The sequence below is a fragment of the Echinops telfairi genome, unplaced genomic scaffold (genome assembly GCF_000313985.2).
Source record: "Echinops telfairi isolate 266 unplaced genomic scaffold, ASM31398v2 ScPeMD7_7424;HRSCAF=8462, whole genome shotgun sequence".
NCBI lineage: Eukaryota > Metazoa > Chordata > Mammalia > Afrosoricida > Tenrecidae > Echinops > Echinops telfairi.
In genome coordinates this window covers 71,845,395-71,866,566 of record NW_022111324.1, presented here as the reverse complement: position 1 = coordinate 71,866,566, position 21,172 = coordinate 71,845,395, and the positions used below count along the sequence as shown (strand labels likewise).

At 42.6% G+C, this 21,172-nt stretch overlaps 2 protein-coding genes across 3 annotated transcripts in view; both read right to left on the bottom strand.

Moving 5' to 3' along the window:
* Nucleotides 1-16,936, bottom strand: part of DISP1 (dispatched RND transporter family member 1) — a 218,988-nt gene extending 202,052 nt beyond the window's left edge. For both annotated transcript variants that reach the window (XM_045298064.1, XM_045298065.1), the window contains exon 1: nucleotides 16,859-16,936. The gene's annotated coding sequence lies outside the window, so the exon portion shown is untranslated. The remainder of the gene's footprint in view (nucleotides 1-16,858) is intronic.
* Nucleotides 13,204-21,172, bottom strand: part of FAM177B (family with sequence similarity 177 member B) — a 70,893-nt gene continuing 62,924 nt past the window's right edge. The window contains exons 5-8 of the mRNA XM_004700156.2: nucleotides 18,341-18,482; nucleotides 16,952-17,062; nucleotides 14,556-14,622; nucleotides 13,204-13,299 (exon numbers count right to left, since the gene is read on the bottom strand). Coding sequence (XP_004700213.2) covers nucleotides 13,204-13,299; nucleotides 14,556-14,622; nucleotides 16,952-17,062; nucleotides 18,341-18,482 — 416 coding nt within the window. The remainder of the gene's footprint in view (nucleotides 13,300-14,555; nucleotides 14,623-16,951; nucleotides 17,063-18,340; nucleotides 18,483-21,172) is intronic.

Here is a 21,172-nt window from a genome sequence, read left to right as displayed (position 1 = left end):
ATATGTTTTGAGAATGATGATGGCAACAAATGTACAAATGTGCTTGACACAATGGATGAATGTATGGATTGTGATAAGAGTTGTACGAGCCCCCAATAAATGATTTTTAAAAAACAACTGTGCAATCGGTATGATTCTGTTTACTTATTCTGCAGGCATAAATTTAAACTCTGAAAATTAAGTAATTTACCTGAGTCCTCATGACAACCAAACAGTAAAACCTACACTCTTAATTATGATAAGGCTAAATGTGAAGTGATCTGACAGTTACTGCTATTATTGGAGTTCAGTTATGATTATATTTGGAACCTGGTAGCCTTCTAAAGGACCCATTTACATCCCATAATGGTCCTTCTGTCCCCCTAAAATCCGAAAACCCACTGTCACTAAGTCGATTCCAACTAATAGCAACCCTACAGAACAGAGAGCACTGATCATTCCATTTCTGAGACTGCAAATCTTTACAGGAGCAGTCTTTCTCCTTCAGAGAGCAGCTGCTAGGTTCGAACTGCTAACCTTACAATTAGCAGTCCAACAAACAACCTACTATACTACTAGGGTTTGTCAGGGTACCAGCCTCCAATTATGGAAAATAATACAGACAGACAGCAGACACAGGGGCTCCTTGTCCCTATGTCAGGACCAAAAGAGAACGAATATATTTAATGGGTATATATAATTGTGGGATTTACGAATCTTTCAAAAGGCATACACGTAATATATGAACATGTAACAGAATGAATCATAAAAAGTGGGCAATGGAATAAGTCATCAACTCGACCTAGGATGTCCCCAGACTCTCTCCAGGGGAACAATCTATGATCAGTATCAGAAAGACACATCAGAGGAGGGTTTGCTATGTGTTAGGGTGGGACAGGCACTAGAATGATTGCTCTTATCTACAGATAATCTCCAGGCACAGTGAATAGCCATATGCAGGTAAAAAATATCTTTGTGGTAGCTCCTTGTAATAGTTAGGTTTATTGTGCCAACTAGGAGAGCGACTGAAATTAAAAAAGACAACCAGCGACCAGAACCATCCTCTAGTCTTGATTTTTCTACTTGCAGTGTTACTTTGGGCAAACCACTCCACCTACTTAAGTCCGGTTTCTCAACCATAAGGAAAGAGAAATGGACTCAACACTCCTATTAAGTGTCCAGAGGGTCCCCAACTCTAGCAGCAAGCCCACTGCCCCACTCAAAAGTGCTCTGCTCTCTGCTCTGCAGCCGCCGGCAAGCCCACCACAAGGTCTCCGCTGCCTCTTCATTCCACTGGCCCTGTTCTCACTGTCTCTCCCCAGCTCCAGCTCTCTAGCTCCTGGGTCGTAGAGGTTTCTATCACAGAGACCCCCCAAGGACAACTGCCACTCTTGTCTCTTGATGGCAGTGAGGTGTCATCCCAAGCCCCTGCCCTTGGATTGGCTGTTTCATGATCTTTAAGCATAGATCACAGTAACTCTTTTTACATAGGAATTACCTTTTTCATAAGATAATATCTTTTCCTAAGATAATTCACTGTTTTAGGTAAAAGTTTTTACACGGCTAATTTGATCTCCCTTTAATAATATTTATACAGATTGTTCTGTGCCGTTGGCAAGTTTTTAGAATGTGTCAATATTCCCATTATTTCCATCCTGCTTGTCTTTTTCCATTGATCCATCTTCCCTTCTCATCCTTGCCTTCTCAACATTCCTTTTGGGTATATATTGACCATTTGATATCATACAGTTAACTAAAAAATTGATTCCCTTTTGCACACTTTGAATAAATACTGGATTTTCTAGATATGCAGCTGCTTTGAAAACAGAGACAAGACTGCAGTTCATGGCACAGTGATTATTCACTGGGCTGTGAAACACAAGGTCAACCACAAGGTCACAAGTTCAAAAACACCAGCTGTTCCTCTGAAGAAAGACAAAGCTTTCTACTTCAGTACAGAGTTAATCGTGGAAACCCACAGGGGCAGTTCTACCCTGTTCTATAGGGTCTCCACAAGTCAGAATTAACTCGCTAACTGTGAGTTTTTGGAGCCACCATAATTTATCCACCATTTGGGGAAAGCAAGTGAATGATAACAATATAATTCAGTAAAAGCACAATTCACCTGCTCCGTCTGCATTTCTAGCTGTCCTGCTCACTCTGCGTTCAGGTCCGATAAACAAGATACCTCAATGTGGCTGCAGTGTTTAACTCCTTTTTCCCTACTATACAAAACACACAGTGTGCAACGCCTGGCAAAACCACAAACTTCAAACCTCTGAATTCTCCAGCACACTGTATCAGCCTCTTCAACCACTTACACTTACACATGACAGTGAAGGAAACTGGTCACTAAACTCAACTGCCATTGAGCATTAGAAGCAAAAATGCTACTGAGGCCCTTGATATTCCACAGGACATATGTTAACAGGGTCCTGTCCCTCTTGTCACAGAGCAAGCTCTACCAGAGCACCATGCACCAGAACACTCTGAGAAATGTTTGGTATCTGCACTGCCTATTCCCATGGCCACCAGCCCATGTAGCGGGTGAGCACTTGAAATGTGGCTTAGTGGAACTGAAGAACTGAATTCTTAATTCTATTTCACTTTAGCCGTTACATGTGACAGGTCAGTGCAACTTTAGAAAACCAGAAATGAAAAGGTTCCTAACCAGCAACAAAACCCACTGCCACTGAGTAGATTCCAACGCCTAGTCATACTATAATGGGGTTTACGTCAGTCTGGGGACATTAGAGAAACAAATCCACAGAAACTCATCTCTATAAGAGAAAGTTTTATAGAAAGGTTAAATGCACATCAAGAAAACATCCCAACACAGTGCTGCCCAAGCCCACAAGTCCAACATTAACCCGTATGTCCGACACCAATCCACAAAGTCCTCCTCCATCTCAAAAAACATACACTATGATGCCGACTGCAGGAGGAAAGCCGAATCAGTGAGCATGTAAGCATCTCAGCGCTGGCAGGGGTCCCCACACAGCTGCTCCAGCACCCAGGGCTGCATCGAGGTAGGTCCATGTGGATTCTCCTTGGGGATGTCTTGCAGGAAGTGAGCCTTGTAAGCTGAAGCGGGAACTGGCTAAGGCAGCTGCACCCTGGTCCAACCATCAGAAAGCAAGAGACCGGAGAGCATGAAAAGCGAGGCTCACCAAGCCATTTATCGCTCCTCCCTTCAATTAACCCCACATGTGCTTATCAGCCAGGTTGGCACAATAAACTTTAACTATCTCAGGGTTTCTGCAGGTATAAATTGTTATCGAAGCAGAAAAACCCACCAGGGCTAGGAATTATAAAGCTGCTGCTGAGGGAGATGATGCCCTCTGTTTTAAGTGATATCCACCAACTCTACCAAAACAACCAAGAAAATAAGTACACTGATGAAATCCCACCTCCTGGCTTTCCATACCAAGTTATAGTTCAGTGACAAAACAACGCATCCAGTCACAAAGTTGATTAGCAGTACAGCCAGGTTCCAGAGACTTAGTTGAGGGACCTCCCACTGCTCTACTATTGTAATGGCTGGCTGAGTGGGTACCTAATTGTTGCATGTCTAAGTCCCAACTCACTACCAATTACTGTATTCATCTCATTAACTGATACACTCTCGTCTCAATTGTTAAGTGTTAACTTCAAAATATAAAAATTAAAATCAAAACTTTAAAAAAAAATTTTTTTTCATGTAAGAAATTACCATTTTGGGATTTAAGGATTTAAGTTTGACTATAATTGCAAATAGTCTCTACATAATTTAGGCATACATCTTTACATATATACGAAATCTCACTATATAATTATATATCTATGCAATAATAATGCACTAAGGGCACTGACAAGCTCATTTCCAAGAAGTTTAATTACTGCTTCCTTCTAAAAGTCTTATAAAAAATGTTTTTAAGTTCAGTTTTTAGAAACCTTTACAGTATGGCTAAAAATTCATAAATGTTCAAAGACTATGCGCTAGAGCAAAATTATAAATGTAAGCAACAGTGAGTCCCACATATTTTTTTACACCAAGTTTTCAACTATTCTAGGTTTAAGTGGAGTAATTTCATCTTGAGAGCCAGCAAAGGCAGGTATGTTGGATTCTATAATTCCCATGATTTGTTTTCTCTATTCTTTAGAGACAGGCATGTGGAAACTAGTGCTAGGAGGCAAAAAATGCCAGTATACTTGGAAAATCTATTTAAAAAATCTTGGGACTCCCAGAGAGTAAGATGTAGCTAGGTTCCAAGAATTGTCATTTGTAGTTATATAATCTGGTGCTAACTTGAGACTATTCAGAGTGAAGGGGTGGCCGTGCTCCAAGATGTGAATGCAACATGCCAGCATGGAGTAGGAAACCAGTGGAGAGGTCTGAGGGGCTGGCCCCAATCCCAATTACGTGCACACCTGCCCCTCCCCCCAGAAGAATTTATTTCGGAGGACAGCACTGAAGCTGCAGCTCAGGGAGAAGGACAGGTCTGATCAGAGCACACAAGTGCAAATCAAGGGGGAGGAAGAGAGTGGAGCACATCCTGGCCCACTAAGCCTTAAGGATGATATTCCCGCTCAGAGCAGCCAATCCACAGAGACCATATGGCCAGCCCCACTATGAGACGCGACATCCCACTGACCCATAGCCGTACAGGGGACAACACTGGAGACACAGTGTGGGAATTCCACCCGATCTGATCCCACCACACTGAGGCAAAACACTAAGGGCATGAAACAGAACAGCAAGGGGAGCAGAGCAAGGAAGTCCCCAGGGAATACCAAAAATAGACTTTGGGGCCAGAGCTTGGTACTCTGTCAGACTCAACCAGAAAGCACTCTTAAAGGCCTTTGGATTGATTTTAACTAGGAAAGAAATGCTCTTTCTCAAGCTGTGTTAGTCTGGGTAGACTAGAGAAACAAATCCAGAGACACTCCTGTGTGTAAGAGAAAACTTTATATCAAAGAGCAATTGTGTATGTATATATATATGTGTGTGTGTATGTATGTATGTATGTATGTATATATATTTAAATAGTTTCATTGGCATATAATTCACATATCATACAATTCAATAGTTCAGTCACATCAAGAAGAGTTGTACAATCAGCACTACAATCAGATTTAAACCATTTTCTTGGTTGTTGGACTCATCATTATTAGCTCTTCATTCCCCTGCAATCTCCTCTTCCATAACTCCAAGGAACCATTCATCCAGTTCTGAGTCCAGAGTTACACAGCCCACGCAGGCATATAGTCATCAGCTGTGCACATCCTTTTTATGCAGCCTGCTCTGAGTTGTTTCATTCAGAGTAATGGGGGGGGGGGGGGGGGGGGGGGGGGGGGGGGGGGGGTAGGTGTTGTTGAGTCAGTTATCGGTTCTCTCTTGGTTATCTTAAATTTTGCCACATATGGAAAGATCACATTCCTTTCCAGGTTAAAGAATGTTAGTATCCAGATCTTGTGTCATCCTCATCACCTTATTTTGGAAGCACTACATGGTCAGTAAGTCACCCTGATGGCACGACAGTTAAGTGCTTGGCTGCTACCCAAAAGTTTGGCAGGTTGAACCAGCCCAGTGGCTCCAAGGAAGGAAGACCTGGCAATCTGCTTTGGTTAAAAAACAAAACAAAAACAAGAAAACCCTCTCATACAGTTCTACTCTCTCACCTAGAGTTCCTGTGAATAAAAATCTGTGCCGTGACACCTAACAACAGATTTGTCAATATTCTGAAAATATAGATTTACGTATCTTTGATTTAATGTACAGAAAATACATTTTTAAACGAACAATAACAAAATAAAACAGACAAAAGCCTCAATGAAAAAGATAGCCGAATTCTATGATGCTCACCTTCCCGACACAACCGCTGAAGACAAAGTGGGTGAATAAGCAAATGCGGTGAAGAAAGCTGATGGTGCCCAGCTATCAAAAGATATAGCGTCTGGGGTCTTAAAAGCTTGAAGGTAAACAAGCGGCCATCTAGCTCAGAAGCAACAAAGCCCACATGGAACAACATATCAGCCTGTGTGATCATGAGGTGTCGAACGGATCACTGAAGACAAATGGGTGCATAAGCAAATGTGGCGAAGAAAGCTGATGGTGCCCGGCTATCAAAAAGCATAGCATCTGGGGTCTTAAAGGCTTGAAGGTAATCAAGCGGCCATCAAGCTCAGAAGCAACAAAGCCCACATGGAAGAAGCACACCAGCCTATGCAACCACGAGGTGTCGAAGGGATCAGGTATAAGGCATCATCAGAACAAAAAATCTTACCATAGTGAATGATGGGGGGAGTGCGGAGTGGAGATCCAAAGCCCATTAGTAGGCCACTGGAGATCCCCTTGCAGAGGGGTCTCAGGGAGGAGATGAGCCAGTCAGGGTGCGATGTAACGATGAGAAATACAACTTTCCTCTAGTTCCTAAATGCTTCCTCCCCGCTCCCACTACCATGACTCGAATTCGACCTTGCAAGTCTGGCTAGACCAGAGGATGTACACTGGTATAGATAGGAACTGAAAATACAGGGAATCCAGGACGGATGAGCCCTACAGGACCAGTGGTGTGAGTGGCAAAACAGGGAGGGTAAAGGGAGAATGGGTAGGAAAGAGGGAACCGATTACATGGAACTATATGTGACCTCCTCCCTGGGGGACAGACAACCAAAAAGTGGGTGAAGGGAGACGTCGGACAGGGCAAGATATGACAAAATACCCATTTATAAACTATCAAGGGCTCATGCGGGAGGGGGGAGCGGGGAGGGAGGGGAAAAATGAGGACCTAATGTCGGGGGTTTAAGTGGAGAGAAAATGTTTTGAGAATGATGTACAAATGCGCTTTACACAATTGATGTGTGTATGGATTGCGATAACAGTTGTATGAGCCCCTAATAAAATGTTAAAAAAAAAAAAGTTTAAAAAAAAAGAAAGAAAAAGATAGCCGAAAATATTAAAACTACAACGACTTTAAAATGGATCAAAAAAATTTCAAATGATCAGGTATTAGTTCTTGAACTGACTACAAGCTTTTCTTTTTGTTGTTGTGTTGTGGAGTTTTTTGGTTTTGTTTTGTCATTGGCTTTTTGTTGCTATTGTTTCGTTTTCTTTTGTTACTTGGTTTTGCTCTGTCTTGTTTTTGTGCATGTTATTATCTCCGCAGGTCCGTCTAAGTAAGATAGGCTGGATGAACAATCTGGAGGAGAAAACAGTGGGACCGACAGATCCAGGGGGGACATGGGAGAGGGGGAGGCAGGGGAAAGGAAGTGATGTTAACAAAACCAGGGACAAGGGAACAAGAAGTGGTCCAAAATCAGTGGTAGGAGTGGGTAGGAGGGGTGGTAAGGTGTGATCAAGGGTAATCTAACCGAGAGGAATGACTAAAACCCATATGAAGGCTGCGCATGACAGTGGGACAAGAGGAAAGTCAAAGGAAATACAGATGGTGTGCATGGTATTGGGATTAGGTAGAGGACTGGCTAAGTGGCTGCTACAGGTTCATTCCAATTCTGATGTGTTGTTCTTTTCAGTGCTAAAGAAAAAGTTCCGTTGATAAGCATTTTATTTCCCAAACAGCAAGGTTGTTTGGTAAGAGAATTAAAAATTCAGAGGGCTTCCACAGTACAAATACACATGACCTGTAAGTGTCTAACACTAGGAAGCTGTGGAAAGAGAGTTGAAGCAGGCTGAACAGTTGTAGGAGGAAGAGTGGAGATACACCTACAAATATCTATATATAGGTTTGACAGATATTTACATATTTGTATTGACTGCTGCTACGATATAAATATATCTATGAACGTTGGGGATAGTCCACGGAGCATGGTTAAATACTTCTTAGACATGATCAAAAAGACTGAGGGAATGAGTCCCTGGTGCAGGAGCTCAGGACCATCATCTTGGGACACCAAGGTTAACGAGCATAACACAGTTCACAAAGACAAAGATCTACATGTGAGCAGCCATCTAAGGTGCAACTATTGGTCTCTCATCTGTAGCAAAGAATGATGGCAAAAAATGGAAAGACATAAGGAAACAATTAGCCCAATGAACTAATAAATTACAAACATCAGTCCTCACAACCCTGGGACCAGAAGAACTAGATGATGCCTGGCTACTCGACCTGTACTACTCTGAAAAAGGATCCCATCAGAAGGTCCTGGATAGAGTAAGAGGAAAATGTGAAACTGAATTTAAAGTCATCAGAGAAACTAGTCTTACTGATCTGGCAAGAGACTGGTAGGACCCCGGACTCTGGCTGTTGGTCACTCTTCATGTCTAGAACTGAACTCATGTCTGTGGTAGAATAATCCATGATTTAAGATCAAGGGCAGCATTTACTCAAGGACAAAGTTGAGCGGGTCAGGAAGGGGGGAGGAAAGGAAAAAGAAACCACAGGGAAGCAGTGGGTTAAATGAGGCGCATTGAGGAGAATGCAATGGATGAGCTAAAACAAAATGTGTATGACCCACTGAATGTAAAACTGATATTCTGCTCTATCAACCTTCGCCTAATTCACAATAAAAAGTCTTAGCAAGAAGGAAAAGGGAATCGGATTCAGTGTTAGAAGGCATGGGATTACATCCTAATTCTAACACAGCCTAACTCCCTAGGACACTGGACAAATCATGTAACCTTTCTGGGTTTTTACATCTCAGGTACAAGGATACAACCTCTTAGTAAATAACTGTAAGAAGAATACTTGATAAGTATTTTCAAATAAATTATCAATCTTAGTACTCTAGTCAGACTTTTTTTCCCCCCCAAAGCTAAAACCCAGAACCTTGAAAGAGAAAACAAGGGGGGGAAATCCATTGCCAGCAAACCGATTCTGACTCGCGGCAAGCCCATGTGTTACAGCAGAGTGGAGATAACTCCGCAGGGTTTTCTTGATTGTAATCCTTTAGGGAAGCAGATAACCGGGGCTGCTGGGAAAGTTACAGCCATCAACCTTTCGGTCAGCACTCAGGGACAAACTGTTTGCACCACCCTGTGAACCGACTGACTAGATAGAACGCCTCACAAATTATGGTAGCCTTACTTGAGAAAAGTTACCTACCTCCCACGCACTGCCACTGAGTCCAGTCTGATTCTATATAGGGGTTCCATACAGCCTTTCTAAGACTATCAATATTTATGGGAACATATAGCTTTATCTTTCTACTGAAGAGTAGGTTTGAACGGCCACACGTTTGGTTGGTAGCACAATACTTAACCCACAGCACCACCAAAGCGCCTTTAAGAAAGTTAACAAAGCAGTTCTTAAAGAACGGTTAAGTGATCCCGAAAGAGATGCTGTCTGGTTGTTTTCTATAACCCAGGTGTATGGATTACGGAGCTGAGCTTAAAGGATACAAGATAAATATAGCCAAGATTTGCGGGGAATGGAGGAGGAAGCATTTTAAGGAAGAAACTTTACATGCTTGTTTTGAGGGTCCAATGAAGATATGTACAATAAAGAGCAATACACAGACAGGAGGAATTTGTATTCTTGTCAGGATAAGACCCTGGAAGAGGCTATGGAAGTTTAAGAAATCAAAACCCATCTATCCGGGGTTGGTCAACATTTACCATCTTAAGAGCTTTTTTTTTTCTTTTTTTTCAATTGTAGTGACTTCTTTTAAAAAAATCATTTTATTGGGGGCTCGTACAACTCTTATCACAAGCCATCCATCCCTCCACTGTGTCAAGCACATTTGTACATTTGTTGCCATCATCATTCTCAAAACATTTTCTTTCTACTTGAGCCCTTGGTATCAGCTCATTTCCCCCCTCTCCCACCTTGATAATTTATTTATTATTATTATTTTTTCATGTCTTACACTGTGCAATGTCTCCCTTCACCCACTTTTCTGATGTCCGTCCCCCAGGGAGGGGAGAATTCTTAAAAGAAATTCTTAAGAGAATCAAGATCATTTTCCAAAGTCTAGGATTCTATGAATTGGAGTCCATAAATAACTTTATTAGGACGAGAAACAAAGTAGATAAACTTTATAAAGACATTGTTTGAATCAAAAGTATCTTTGTTTACAAGTGTGGTAGAATCTTTAAAAATAAGTGGATCTGGATAAAGGGTGAACGGGGCTTGGTGATTGCTAGATTTATGTCAACTCTGGGAGGCCCAGATCCTCCCATTATATACCCTCACATAGCGTGTTCAACTCCCTAAGGGAATCTTCTGTGAAGCAGCCACACAGTTGTGGGAAGATTGAGGTAGAGTACCACCTCCTTGATCTGGTCACAGCCTGGATACAATTGAAGGAGGGTTCATTCAGGTGTAGCCAACTCTTTGTAGACTGACACTGTGAGGAAACTAGCTCCCTTCTACTGGATCTGGACCCTGAATCTGGTTTGTCAGTAATTGCCTGCTGGTCTCAGGAGCCATCAGCTGATGGTTGACTTTGGCTTTATTTGGCACACATCATTCATTCGGCTCTGCATCCACCAGTCTATGGTCTTCTTGCTTGTCTTCCTGCTTCCTGCTCTTAGCCTCTGCAGGTACATGAGTCAGGAGAAGCGTCTAGCTTACAAGTGACCCCCACACTTGAAACAAACGGGACTTACCCCTTCTCTGTGTTGGCATTTCTTTATAGGAATCTCCTGTGTTCACACATGTACAAGCATCACTGGGCTTTTTTCTCGAGAGAACCCAGCCTTACACAGGTTTCTTTTACTATTTATTTTTGCAACCTTAACCATCTTTGCAAATGTATTCAATTACTATGAAATAGTATCAGATTTAAAATATTAAGAGGTAAACCTAATACCATAATAGTTACAGAATTCTAATGAAAAAGTCTTGAGCTCCCCGAGTCTGCCTCTTCCTCATCCCTACCCACCACCACCCAACCCCGTAACACAAATTCACTCACTTCTAGTGCTTGGTCTTCTCACATCTACAATGTCTTCAATATGTCCGTGCCTTCCCCTTCTCAAGACTGAAAATGTTGTTGTTACTTGCTGTCTGGTCAATTCCAATTCTGACCAATATTCGTGCTAAAATAAACGTCAATAATTGTTCTTCTAGTCACAGCTCAACTCTCTCTCAAATCAGGGCTTTGAGCCAGTCCATTTTGGTTTGATTCACAGCTGAGCATTTGCATCTGTCTCAGCTGTAAGGGTCAATCCAGAATGAACCAGTTCAAAGGTCTACCTCAAGCCTCTCCATGATTCCCTCGCAGTCATCTGTCAATTCCGACTCACAGTGACCCTATAGGACAGGGTAGAGCTACTCCTGTGGGTTTCCAAGAGTGTAGCTCTTTACAGGAGTTGAAAGCCTCATCTATCGCCCACGGAGAAGCTGATGATTTATACTACTAGGGTTCCTCTTAGCCTGGACACTGGACATCTAGCGCCTCTGCCAGGTCATTCTTGTGACAGGTGGGACGGGCTTGCCTGGAGCATGCAGTAAGGGAATGCATTCTCTCTAGGGAATGAAAAACAATAAAGCCAACTAAAAATCTGTCTGTTTTCCATTATCATGATGAGTTAGAAATTCTAAATGACCTCAGTGCTAAGACATTCCTTCTGACCATAGCCAACCCTTGTTCATCATCAGCATAGCACGGGGATATACTGTCTACTTCCCAATCCTTACCCAGATCCTTTATGCAATAACCCTGCCTTTCCTTAGACTCTCACACCAAATAAAACTAGCAACAAAAGCCAAGAATACTCAGTATATTTTCTACAATACTTGCGATTGTGAAGTGTAACAAATTATTTTAACAGTAAGGTTATAGATAATTTAATATGACGCCTCACTAGAAGCAAACCTGAGCAAAGTCTATACACAAGTGTAATAACCAGGACAGCAATGCTTTTTGACTTATCCTTGTAACCACTTACATCAAGGATATGTCAAGGTTTCTGCCAAACAAAGCATGATTAAATATGTCTCTGTGATCAGTGAATAGCTGCAGACAGGCTTTCTCAGTAATGCAATTACAGAGTGCCGTCAAAAGAAGTTCCGATCAAAATGGTGACTTCCCAGGGGATTTGCTCAGTCTGTTGATTCAAGGCAGAGAGGTCACAATGATGGCTTTGAGGGGCTGCCAAGGGGTAATCTGGATAGATTTTCTTGAAGAACCCCAAAAATTAAAAACTGCATTAGTGAGAAAAAGTTACGCCAAGCATTTTTTTCCCATGACAATGCACCTACGCATTCTTCAAAAGCAGCAGGGGGCTGTTCTAAAAGAATTTCACTGAGAAACTTTACTTCATCCACTTAAACGTTTTCTCATCTTGTCCCTTCCGAGTTCTTTTTGCTCTCAAAACTCAAAAGAACACAATGTGTGTCCTGGAAAATGCTCAAACTGCCATGTTGATGCAATATAAATTGATGAGCACAGACTTCTTCAGAGAAGGGTGAAACAATGGGAACACTGGCTACAGAGTACATCAAGTTCGGTGAAGGCTAAGTCAAGAAACAGTAGCTTCACATTCTGATATTGCTATGATTCCATACCAGTACTTTTTGACTTGCATTCATATAATCTCATCAATTATGATTTACAGTGAACCCTCGTTTATCGCGGTTAATCGGTTCTAGACCCTACCGTGATAAATGAAATTCCGCGAAGTAGGATTCCTTATTTGTAAATCAAATATTTTCGTAGTTAGAGCATAGAGGACATGAAAAAACACCATTTAGTCACCATTACACTCGTATTACCCAATTTATTAAATGAAAAAGGGAAAATACAGTAAAACATTTTGGACGTTACAATTATCATTTATTATTTATTATATTATTTATGGCATCAAGCGTGTACAGTATGAGCCAATCAGTGGCAGTAATGACAGAGCATGCGCTGTTATGCAAAAATCGCGATAGAGTGAAGCCACGGAAGTCGAAGCGCGAAGTGGCGAGGGTTCACTGTAGTTCTAAAACGCTTTTTCAAATGAACAATAATCTCACCAAGTATTTCAAAATTATAACTGTAAGCCTAGATGCTGGGAGCTTTGTTAAAATGTGTGGAATTAAGCTCAAGATAATAAGCAGGGTCATCCTAAGAGGGTGGCAGTCCTATCTGGCTACTCTGATCCCCAGATGAGTCACTCTGAAGCCCAGATCCTTTTGATCACAATGAAAGAAAATGTCTAACACAGCAAGGAAAGGGGACAGAACAGAGACCCTAAGTGCGGCTTTGATGCTCTGCTTCAGCCAGTCTTGCTGAGAGTCATAATCAGCTTCATGGGCGGTGGAATAGCTGGCAGTTGGCCAGTAGGTCAATACTCTATTTGATATTACCAGTAACAGTAATCCTGGTAGCATGGTGGTTAAAGGGCTTGCCTGTGAACCAAAAGGTGAGCAGGTCAAAGCTACTAGCCCTCTGTAAGAGAAAGATATAGCACTTATGGTACTTACATAATCTGGTGTCAATCTGGGACTTGAGAGGATTAAGAGTGAAGGGATGGGGTCTAGCCTATAAATCAGGATATAGCCAATGAGGACTCTGTGTGGTCATGGCCTTCTCCTAAGGATTCTGGGAACTGCTAGAGTTCCTCCTTGGAGGTGGAAGAGACTGTCTCTCATTACTCAATCCCTTGGAGACACTACTGAAAATACTCACTCCCTGAGACGATACTCTACTGACAAAATACAAGGTGCTACGCCCTGGGAGCCGGATAAGCCAAGCAGAGACCCCTGCCAGTGCTGAGATGCTTACCACGCCACTGGATCCACAAGACTTCCAACCCACTGGCCTGTGATCTTTCTGCATTCGACGTCATTGCATGTGTTTTGTGAGTCTGAAGAGGACCTTATAGATTGGTATCGGACATTTGGGCTAATAATATCGGATTTATAGACTTGATCTGGACTGAGCTGGAATGTTTTCTCATTACAGGTATATAAACCTCGTTCTTATTCACATGAGTTTCTATGAATTTGTTTCACTGGTCTACCCAGACTAACACAATGCTCTACTTCTCTAAAGATCTGTGGCCTTGGCAACTGTTTGAGGCAGTTTGCCTCAAATTGATGCCATGAGCAGCAGTTGACTAGAAGGTAGTAGGGTTAGGCTTGTGCAGAAGTCATACCTCTCCATTGTAATCAATTCTCCCAATTGTATCAGTGGCAGGAAATGGTTTTCTGAAAATAAAATTGATAGCCAGAAAATGTAGACCGCCCCCAAAATCAATATGCCAAATTACTTAGTATACTACAAACTGATAATTAAGGAAAATAAAATGTATAAGTTATATACGTGCAGAAGTCCTTGGTTATTTTATAGTTCTTTCAATACATAGATACCTATTTCACCATATCAGTAATAGTAAAGGTACAGAATCACTAGTAATTTGCCACCACTATCCCAATTTTAAAAATGTAACTATTGGTTAAACTGTAAAAACAACTAAACCCAAAATATTAATAACATATATCTTATCAAGAGCAAAAGCTGAAAACTATATTCTATCATTAGAGCATTGAGCACAAATGCCCAAAATTATGAACAAAGGAAAATCAAATTTCAAACAGACCATTCCGTTATATAACAAAAACTGGGCAGCAGCGGAATGCAGGCCCTTTTTGTCTCAACAACACACACTGCCTCCAAGCAGGAATTAAGATGTTAAGACTTACAAGCTTTTTCAACAGCTTTTTTCCCAAAATCTGAGGGGAAGGGGAAAATGTATTGTTAAATCCATGACTACGTGGAAAAACAAGAGCAAGCCTTAACAGATAAGCAGTCTTGTCTACTTTAAAGAAGTTTAAATTAAGACATGTATAGAAATCCATATAGCAGTTAATTCATTAACTTTATAGAGCAGGGTCGCTTTCAGTCCCTCTTTTGAAAAGTATCCAATATGCTCAGCAGCTACAAGATAAGGCACTGTTTATGCTTTACTTTTTCAAACATCGGCTGTGCCCCTCACCATCAGGACTCTAGTAGTCTACTTACACCAGCACAGCTCTTCAAAGCTTCCTGGTCAGCAATGTAAGGTGAAACCACTGATCTCTTCCCATCCAGAGGAAAGAAGCGATGAAAAGCAAAAGACCAACAGAAACAATTAGTGCTCTCGATGAATGGGCCATGGAAACCACAGTCTCCCCAGCCCTGAGACTAGGAAAACTGGCTGATACCTGGCTACCAATCCAAACTGCTCTGGAAAGCACTCACATTAGAAGGCCCTGGCTAGAATGAGAGGAAAATGTGGGGCTAACCTCAAAAACAAGAGACCAGCTTTACTGGTAGGATACAGACAGGTAAGACGCCTGAGACAATGGTCTTCAGTCACTTCAGGTCTGGAATTGAACCACTGTGGTAGAATAATCAATCACTGAAGATCAAAAAGGCAGCAATTTACCCAAGGACAAAGTTCAGAGGGTTAGAACAAAAGGAGGGACGGAAGTAGGAAAAACGGGGAGAAAGTGGACTATGTGATGGTGCGTTGAGGAGATTGCAATGGATGAGTTGAAACAAAATTTGTATGAACTGTTGAATGTAAAACTGATGGTCAGTCTTGTAAACCTTTACCTAATTCACAGTATTTGTTTTTTTAAGCTAATGAGCTAGCAAAACACTGAAGCACCAGTACATATCAAATGCTCTACTTTACTTGAGTGAATTCAAGTCAGGTCACCATATCAGATCTAAAAGTCAACAGCACAGGTTTTAAAAATAAAAGTTCTAACACTGTAAAGAACATACGATCATCAGATCTCACTGTCCACCACAGTGTTAGGATTCTTTTAGCTACTTTACACAGTTGGCAAAAATCCAACTCATTTACCAACTACTTATATTATGTAGATCAGGCCATCCATTTTAATTACAGCTTATAAAATATAAACCCAATGTAGATAATAATTAACACTGATAATAATTACCTCCTAGCAATGATCAAAGCAAGTCTGCAAACTACATCCCAGCTATTAAGAAAAATGAAAGGTACTACTGTGTATTTAACAACAGATCTTGGTTTATCACTGGTCTGTATGTTTTATGTACTTTCAAAGGCACTTATAAAGATTTCCTTGAGACAGAAATAAAAGCAAATAGTAAATTCTTAGGAATTGCTAATAATTTGCTGCACCCTTTTGTGAAATTGCCCTTCCTGATAAAAATTTCCAAACTAAACCCAATAGGATAACTTTTAGGGAAAAATGTATCAGAGAATTGGGCAGGTTAACGACAGACCTGTACAAACCTGTAGCTGCAAATATTGACGGCACTGGCTTTCCATATGATTTCCATTGGGATTTGAAAAGCATTCAGTTCATTGCATGACAAAGGAAATAAGACAACCTACAAGTCTGCACAGTCCAGTCCAGAACGAAAACTGGTTGGCTTGCTTATATGATGAGAACTTTAAAGTACTATCAATTTAACACAGAAAAGCACACTAGTTGGGCCTGGGTGAGAAGAGTTTACATTTCCCCTGCCGATGTAAAATATTGTTCTGAAATTTACACAAGGGGGGTGGGGGCGGCCACCAGTTGGGGTTTTTTTTTTGGGGGGGGGTTAATAGCATTAATTGCAAGTGAAGCGAGACGAGGTCAGCATCCCTTCGGTGGCTAGTCAGTCATCTTTCGGATCCGTTAGGTCAAGATGCCCTTCTCAGCTACGCCCCTCGGAGACTGGCTGACCCTACTCTATTCTCCCAGACCGAGCACGGCGGTCTTCACCATCTCCTGCCACCCTCACGGGCCATCCGCCCCGAGCCCAGGACCCTCTGCCGACGCGGGACGGCTTCGTTCCGAGATGCTTCCCTGGCCAACCCCTGATGCCCCTTCGGCCTAAGTGCTAAGTCCCTGGGACATCCCTACTCAGCCCCTCACTGCTGCCCCAAGGGGTCGCCTCGCACTGGCCGGCCCCTGCTCTGCCCCCTTCCCTCAGCGCCAGGATCCCAGCGCTGGAGAAGCCCAGACTCCCCGGTCCCTACCCGTTCTCCCCGTCCCGCGGCGGCCGGCAGCAGCCGGGCCGAGAGGCATCCGCTGGTAGACGAGTGCATGGGCTCTCGGGGCTCGGGACTCACCTCCAGCCCGGTTCTCGGATCTTGGCCCGGAGCCGGGCTTCCGTCTCGCGCCGGAAGGCGGCCGGGCGCGCGCCCGGAAGTCCCGCCTCCGCTCGCTCCCCGCCCGCTCGCCTGCAGGGATCACGTCGGGAGCCGAGAGCAGTGGGGTCGCCGGCTCTAGGCAGAGGGACTTCGTGCGCCGGACTCCTCTCCCTGGTGCTCCTTCCCTTTTCCCAGCATCAGATCTGCCCAGCGCCTACCGAGTCTGCTCAAGCCCCGCGAAGAACAAGATGACTCAGCCCCTAGTTGAAAATGGACATCAATGAAAAAGTTTTACCACACGGCGCGATGGTATTGATCTCTTCCTTCCTTCATTGCTGGTATGCATGTGCTTTGCCTAATACACATCACGCATTTCACAAACAACACAGCTGAACATACAACATTGGACAGAGGAAAGCGCCAGCTCGGGACAATAAAGGACCCTGTTTCCCCGAAAATAAGAGTGTCTGATATTAATTTTTGCTCCCGAAGATGCGCTAGGTCTTATTTTCAGGGGATGTCTTATTTTCCCATGAAGAAGAATACGGTACACATTTATTGTTTATTGTTTTATTAAAGGAGACCTCGCACTTCCTGTCTGCTCTGGCTGCGCTGCGCTATGGTCCAGAGTCCAGAGTTATGGTAGCTTGGGGGGCGCTTATTTTCAGGGAGGTCTTATTTTCGGGGGATGCCTTATATTTCAGAGAGGCAAAACTGTAAGTAGGTCTTATTTTCGGGCAAACAGGGTAAGTACAGAACAAAGCAAACAACAGGCTAGCCTTGAGAAGGTAAGTAGAGTGTAGTAGTGGGACGCAGATAACAAGCACTGCGACAAGACAAGTGCTGGCTGGAGTGCCTAGGAACTACAGACCAAAGGTAAAGGGGAGTTTTGGGGGATAGTGACTTTGCCGTTGAGACAGAAATAACTGATAAATAAGGCTAGGGCTTGCCTAGCAGAAGGACACCAAGAACTGAGTTCGAATTGCGCAGGGAGGTGGAGGATTACGCTGAATTTAGCGAGGCCTGAGCTCAGCTACCAAGTCCATTCATGGAGATGACGTTATACTAAGAAACGTTAGCCTGCTTGTAACAGGAAATCGGCCGAATCTTCCAAGGACCTAAAAAGAACCAGGATGTTAACTGGGATAACTCAACTGGTTATCAATCGAACATAAGAACTTGACAAGATCATCGATACAAAATGTGCCCTTGAAAACTGGCAGCCCGGGTGGTGAGGGGGGCCACAGCCCTCCACACCAATATTTAGCGACCCATTGTTGTCAGAAACATTCCCTGGACCTGGGCCGCAAGGAGTTGAGAGAACACTAAACACTTCACACTTTGACCAGGTCCGAAGGTGCGCTTTACCTTTTAACAAAGACGCCAGCTTCCACAGAGGACCGGCTTGGGTTTTGCTTTATTCGGATGAGGAAATTCCGAATGCACGACCGCGGGAAAAGGACATTGTGGATGGAGTCAGGCTTGGTGTTCACGCTCAAAGACAGAAGCTCTGCAAGGGGAGCAAACGTCCGACGGAGAGACTTAAGGAAACCACTCCCTGTAGAAAGCCTGGTGGGATTTGCTCGAATGCAATGTGGCCGAGAGGAATGACTCAGAGCCAAATGAAGGGTGAACAGTATAGTGCAGCGGTTCTCAATCTGTGGGTTGCGACCCCTTTGGGGGGCCAACGACCCTTTCACAGGGGTCGCCTAAGACCAGTGGAAAACATGTATTTCCAAAGGTCTTAGGAACCAAGACACCGCTCCTTTATCCGTCTCCAGGCAGGCCCACCCACGTGCAGATATGCCCACATACAAGTACTGTTACCCGCTCTACACCTTGCTTCAAGACAAAATTTCATTTATTTGTCATTAGAAATATTTCACAATATCTAATTACATATTGTTTTTGTGATGAATCACTATGCTTTAATGATGTTCAATTTGTAGCAATGAAAACACATCCTGCATATCAGATATTTACATTATGATTCATAACAGTAGCAAAATGACAGTTATGAAGTAGCAATGAACATAATTTTAAAGAGTCGGGGAATTAGGAAGGTTGAGAATCACTGTTATAGTGGGACAGGAAGAAAGTAAAAGGAAATAGAGGAAAGAACTATTTAAGACATTTATAGAGGTATAAACAGGCATGTATATATGTAAATATATTAATATATAATGGTAGGAATATAGGTCTATGAACATATATTTATATATTAAGTATCACGGTAGCAGACAGACATTGGGCCTCTATTCAAGTCCTCCCTCAATGCAAGAACTTTGTTCTAATAACCTGGCATTCCATGATGCTCACCTTCCTGACACAATTGATGAAGTGAAAATAGGTGCATTAGCAAATGTGGTTAAGAAAGCTGATGGTGCCTGCCTATTACAGGATATAGTATCTGGGATCTTAAAGGCTCCAAGTTAAACAAGCAGCCATCTAGCAAGGAAGCAACAAAGCCCACATGGAAGAAGCACACCAGCCTGTGTGATCACCAGGTGTCCACGGGATCAGGTATCAAGTATCAGAAGACCCAAAACAAACAATTATGTCAATGTGAACAAGCGTGGTCAGAATGGGGACCCATCTGTAAACAGTTGGACACCCACTCACTGAAGGGTCATAAGGAAGGGACAAGTCAACCAAGGTGTGGTATAGCACTGGCAAAAAACACAACATTCCTCTAGATCTTTAATAATTCCTGCACCCCCACTATCATGACCCCAGTTCTACCTTACAAATCCGGCTAGACTGAAGCATGTACACTGGTACAGATAAGAGCTCTCAACACATGGAATCCAGGACAGATAAATCCCTCAGGAACAATACTGGGAGTACCAATATCATGAGGGTGTGGGGAAGGTGGTGGGACAAAGGAGAGAAAGGGGGAACCAATCGCAATGATCAAGGTATAACACCCCACACCCCAGGGACAAACAAAAAAACATGGGTGAAAGGAGACTACAGATGGTGTAAGATATGAAAATAACAATAATTTACAATTTATGAAGGGGTCATGGGGTGGGAAGGTGGGGAGGAAGGGAAAAAAGAGGAGCTGATATCAAGGGCTCAAATATAAAGAAAATGATGATGGCAACATATGTACAAATTTGCTTCATACAATTGATGTATGGATTGTTATAAGACCTGTAGGAGCCCCCAATAAAATGATTTAATTTTTAAAAGAAAGAAGCCACCCCCTACTAGATAAAGTAAATCAATGTAAACTCCCCCCACCAAAAAAATGTGCCCTCAACAATGATTTCTCACATCCACGTACCAAACCAAAAAACCAAACTCACTGCCATTGAGTAATGCTATTCATAGCAACCTTATAGGACAAGGTAGGACTGCCCCTGTGAATTTCCAAGACTGTAACTCTTTACAGTAGTAGAAAGCCTCGTCTTTCTCCCATGGAGCAGCTAGTGATTTCGAACCACTTATCTTGCAGATAGCAGCCCAATTAGCAACCACTGAGCCACCAGGGCTTCTTGCATATCCACTTACAGACAGTTAATTTTCAACAAAAGACCAAGAACATTAAATGGGAAAGGGACACCCTCTTCAGCAAATGGTGCTGGAAAAACTGGATCTCTGTCTGCAGAAGAATGGCACAGGACCCATTCCTCATCCAAGCACAAAAGCAAACTCAAGATGGATTTAAGACCTGTGAACCCCAGAATTATCAGGATCATCAATCAGAAAAGTGGAACAAGATTAAAGGCCCTATTGCAAGGCATAAACAGACAGCTAAGTATAATACAAAAAGCAACACACAATGGAAGACAAAATAGATGACTAGGATCTATTAAAAATGAAACACATATGCATGCCAAAGATTTCATGTAAAATAAGAGCCCACAGATGGAGAAAAAATCTTTAACAATGGTAGAACAGACAAAGGACTAATTACTAAATTCCATAGAATTCTATAACACCTCAATAAGAGAAAAACAAATGACCCACGTAAAAGGTAAGAGAGAACAACAAATGCTGGAGAGGATGCAGAGAGATGGGAACTCTTCTACATTGCTGATAGGCTTGTAAATATGTACAAGCATTGTGGAAAATGATAGGACTATGTGAGGAACAGAAGGATTTCTCTTAAGTTGTCTCCCCAAAATATATGCCAGACTTAGCTTGAGAATAATTGTTCACTAGGCAGCGAAAGTAGGTCAGAGGTTATTCTCC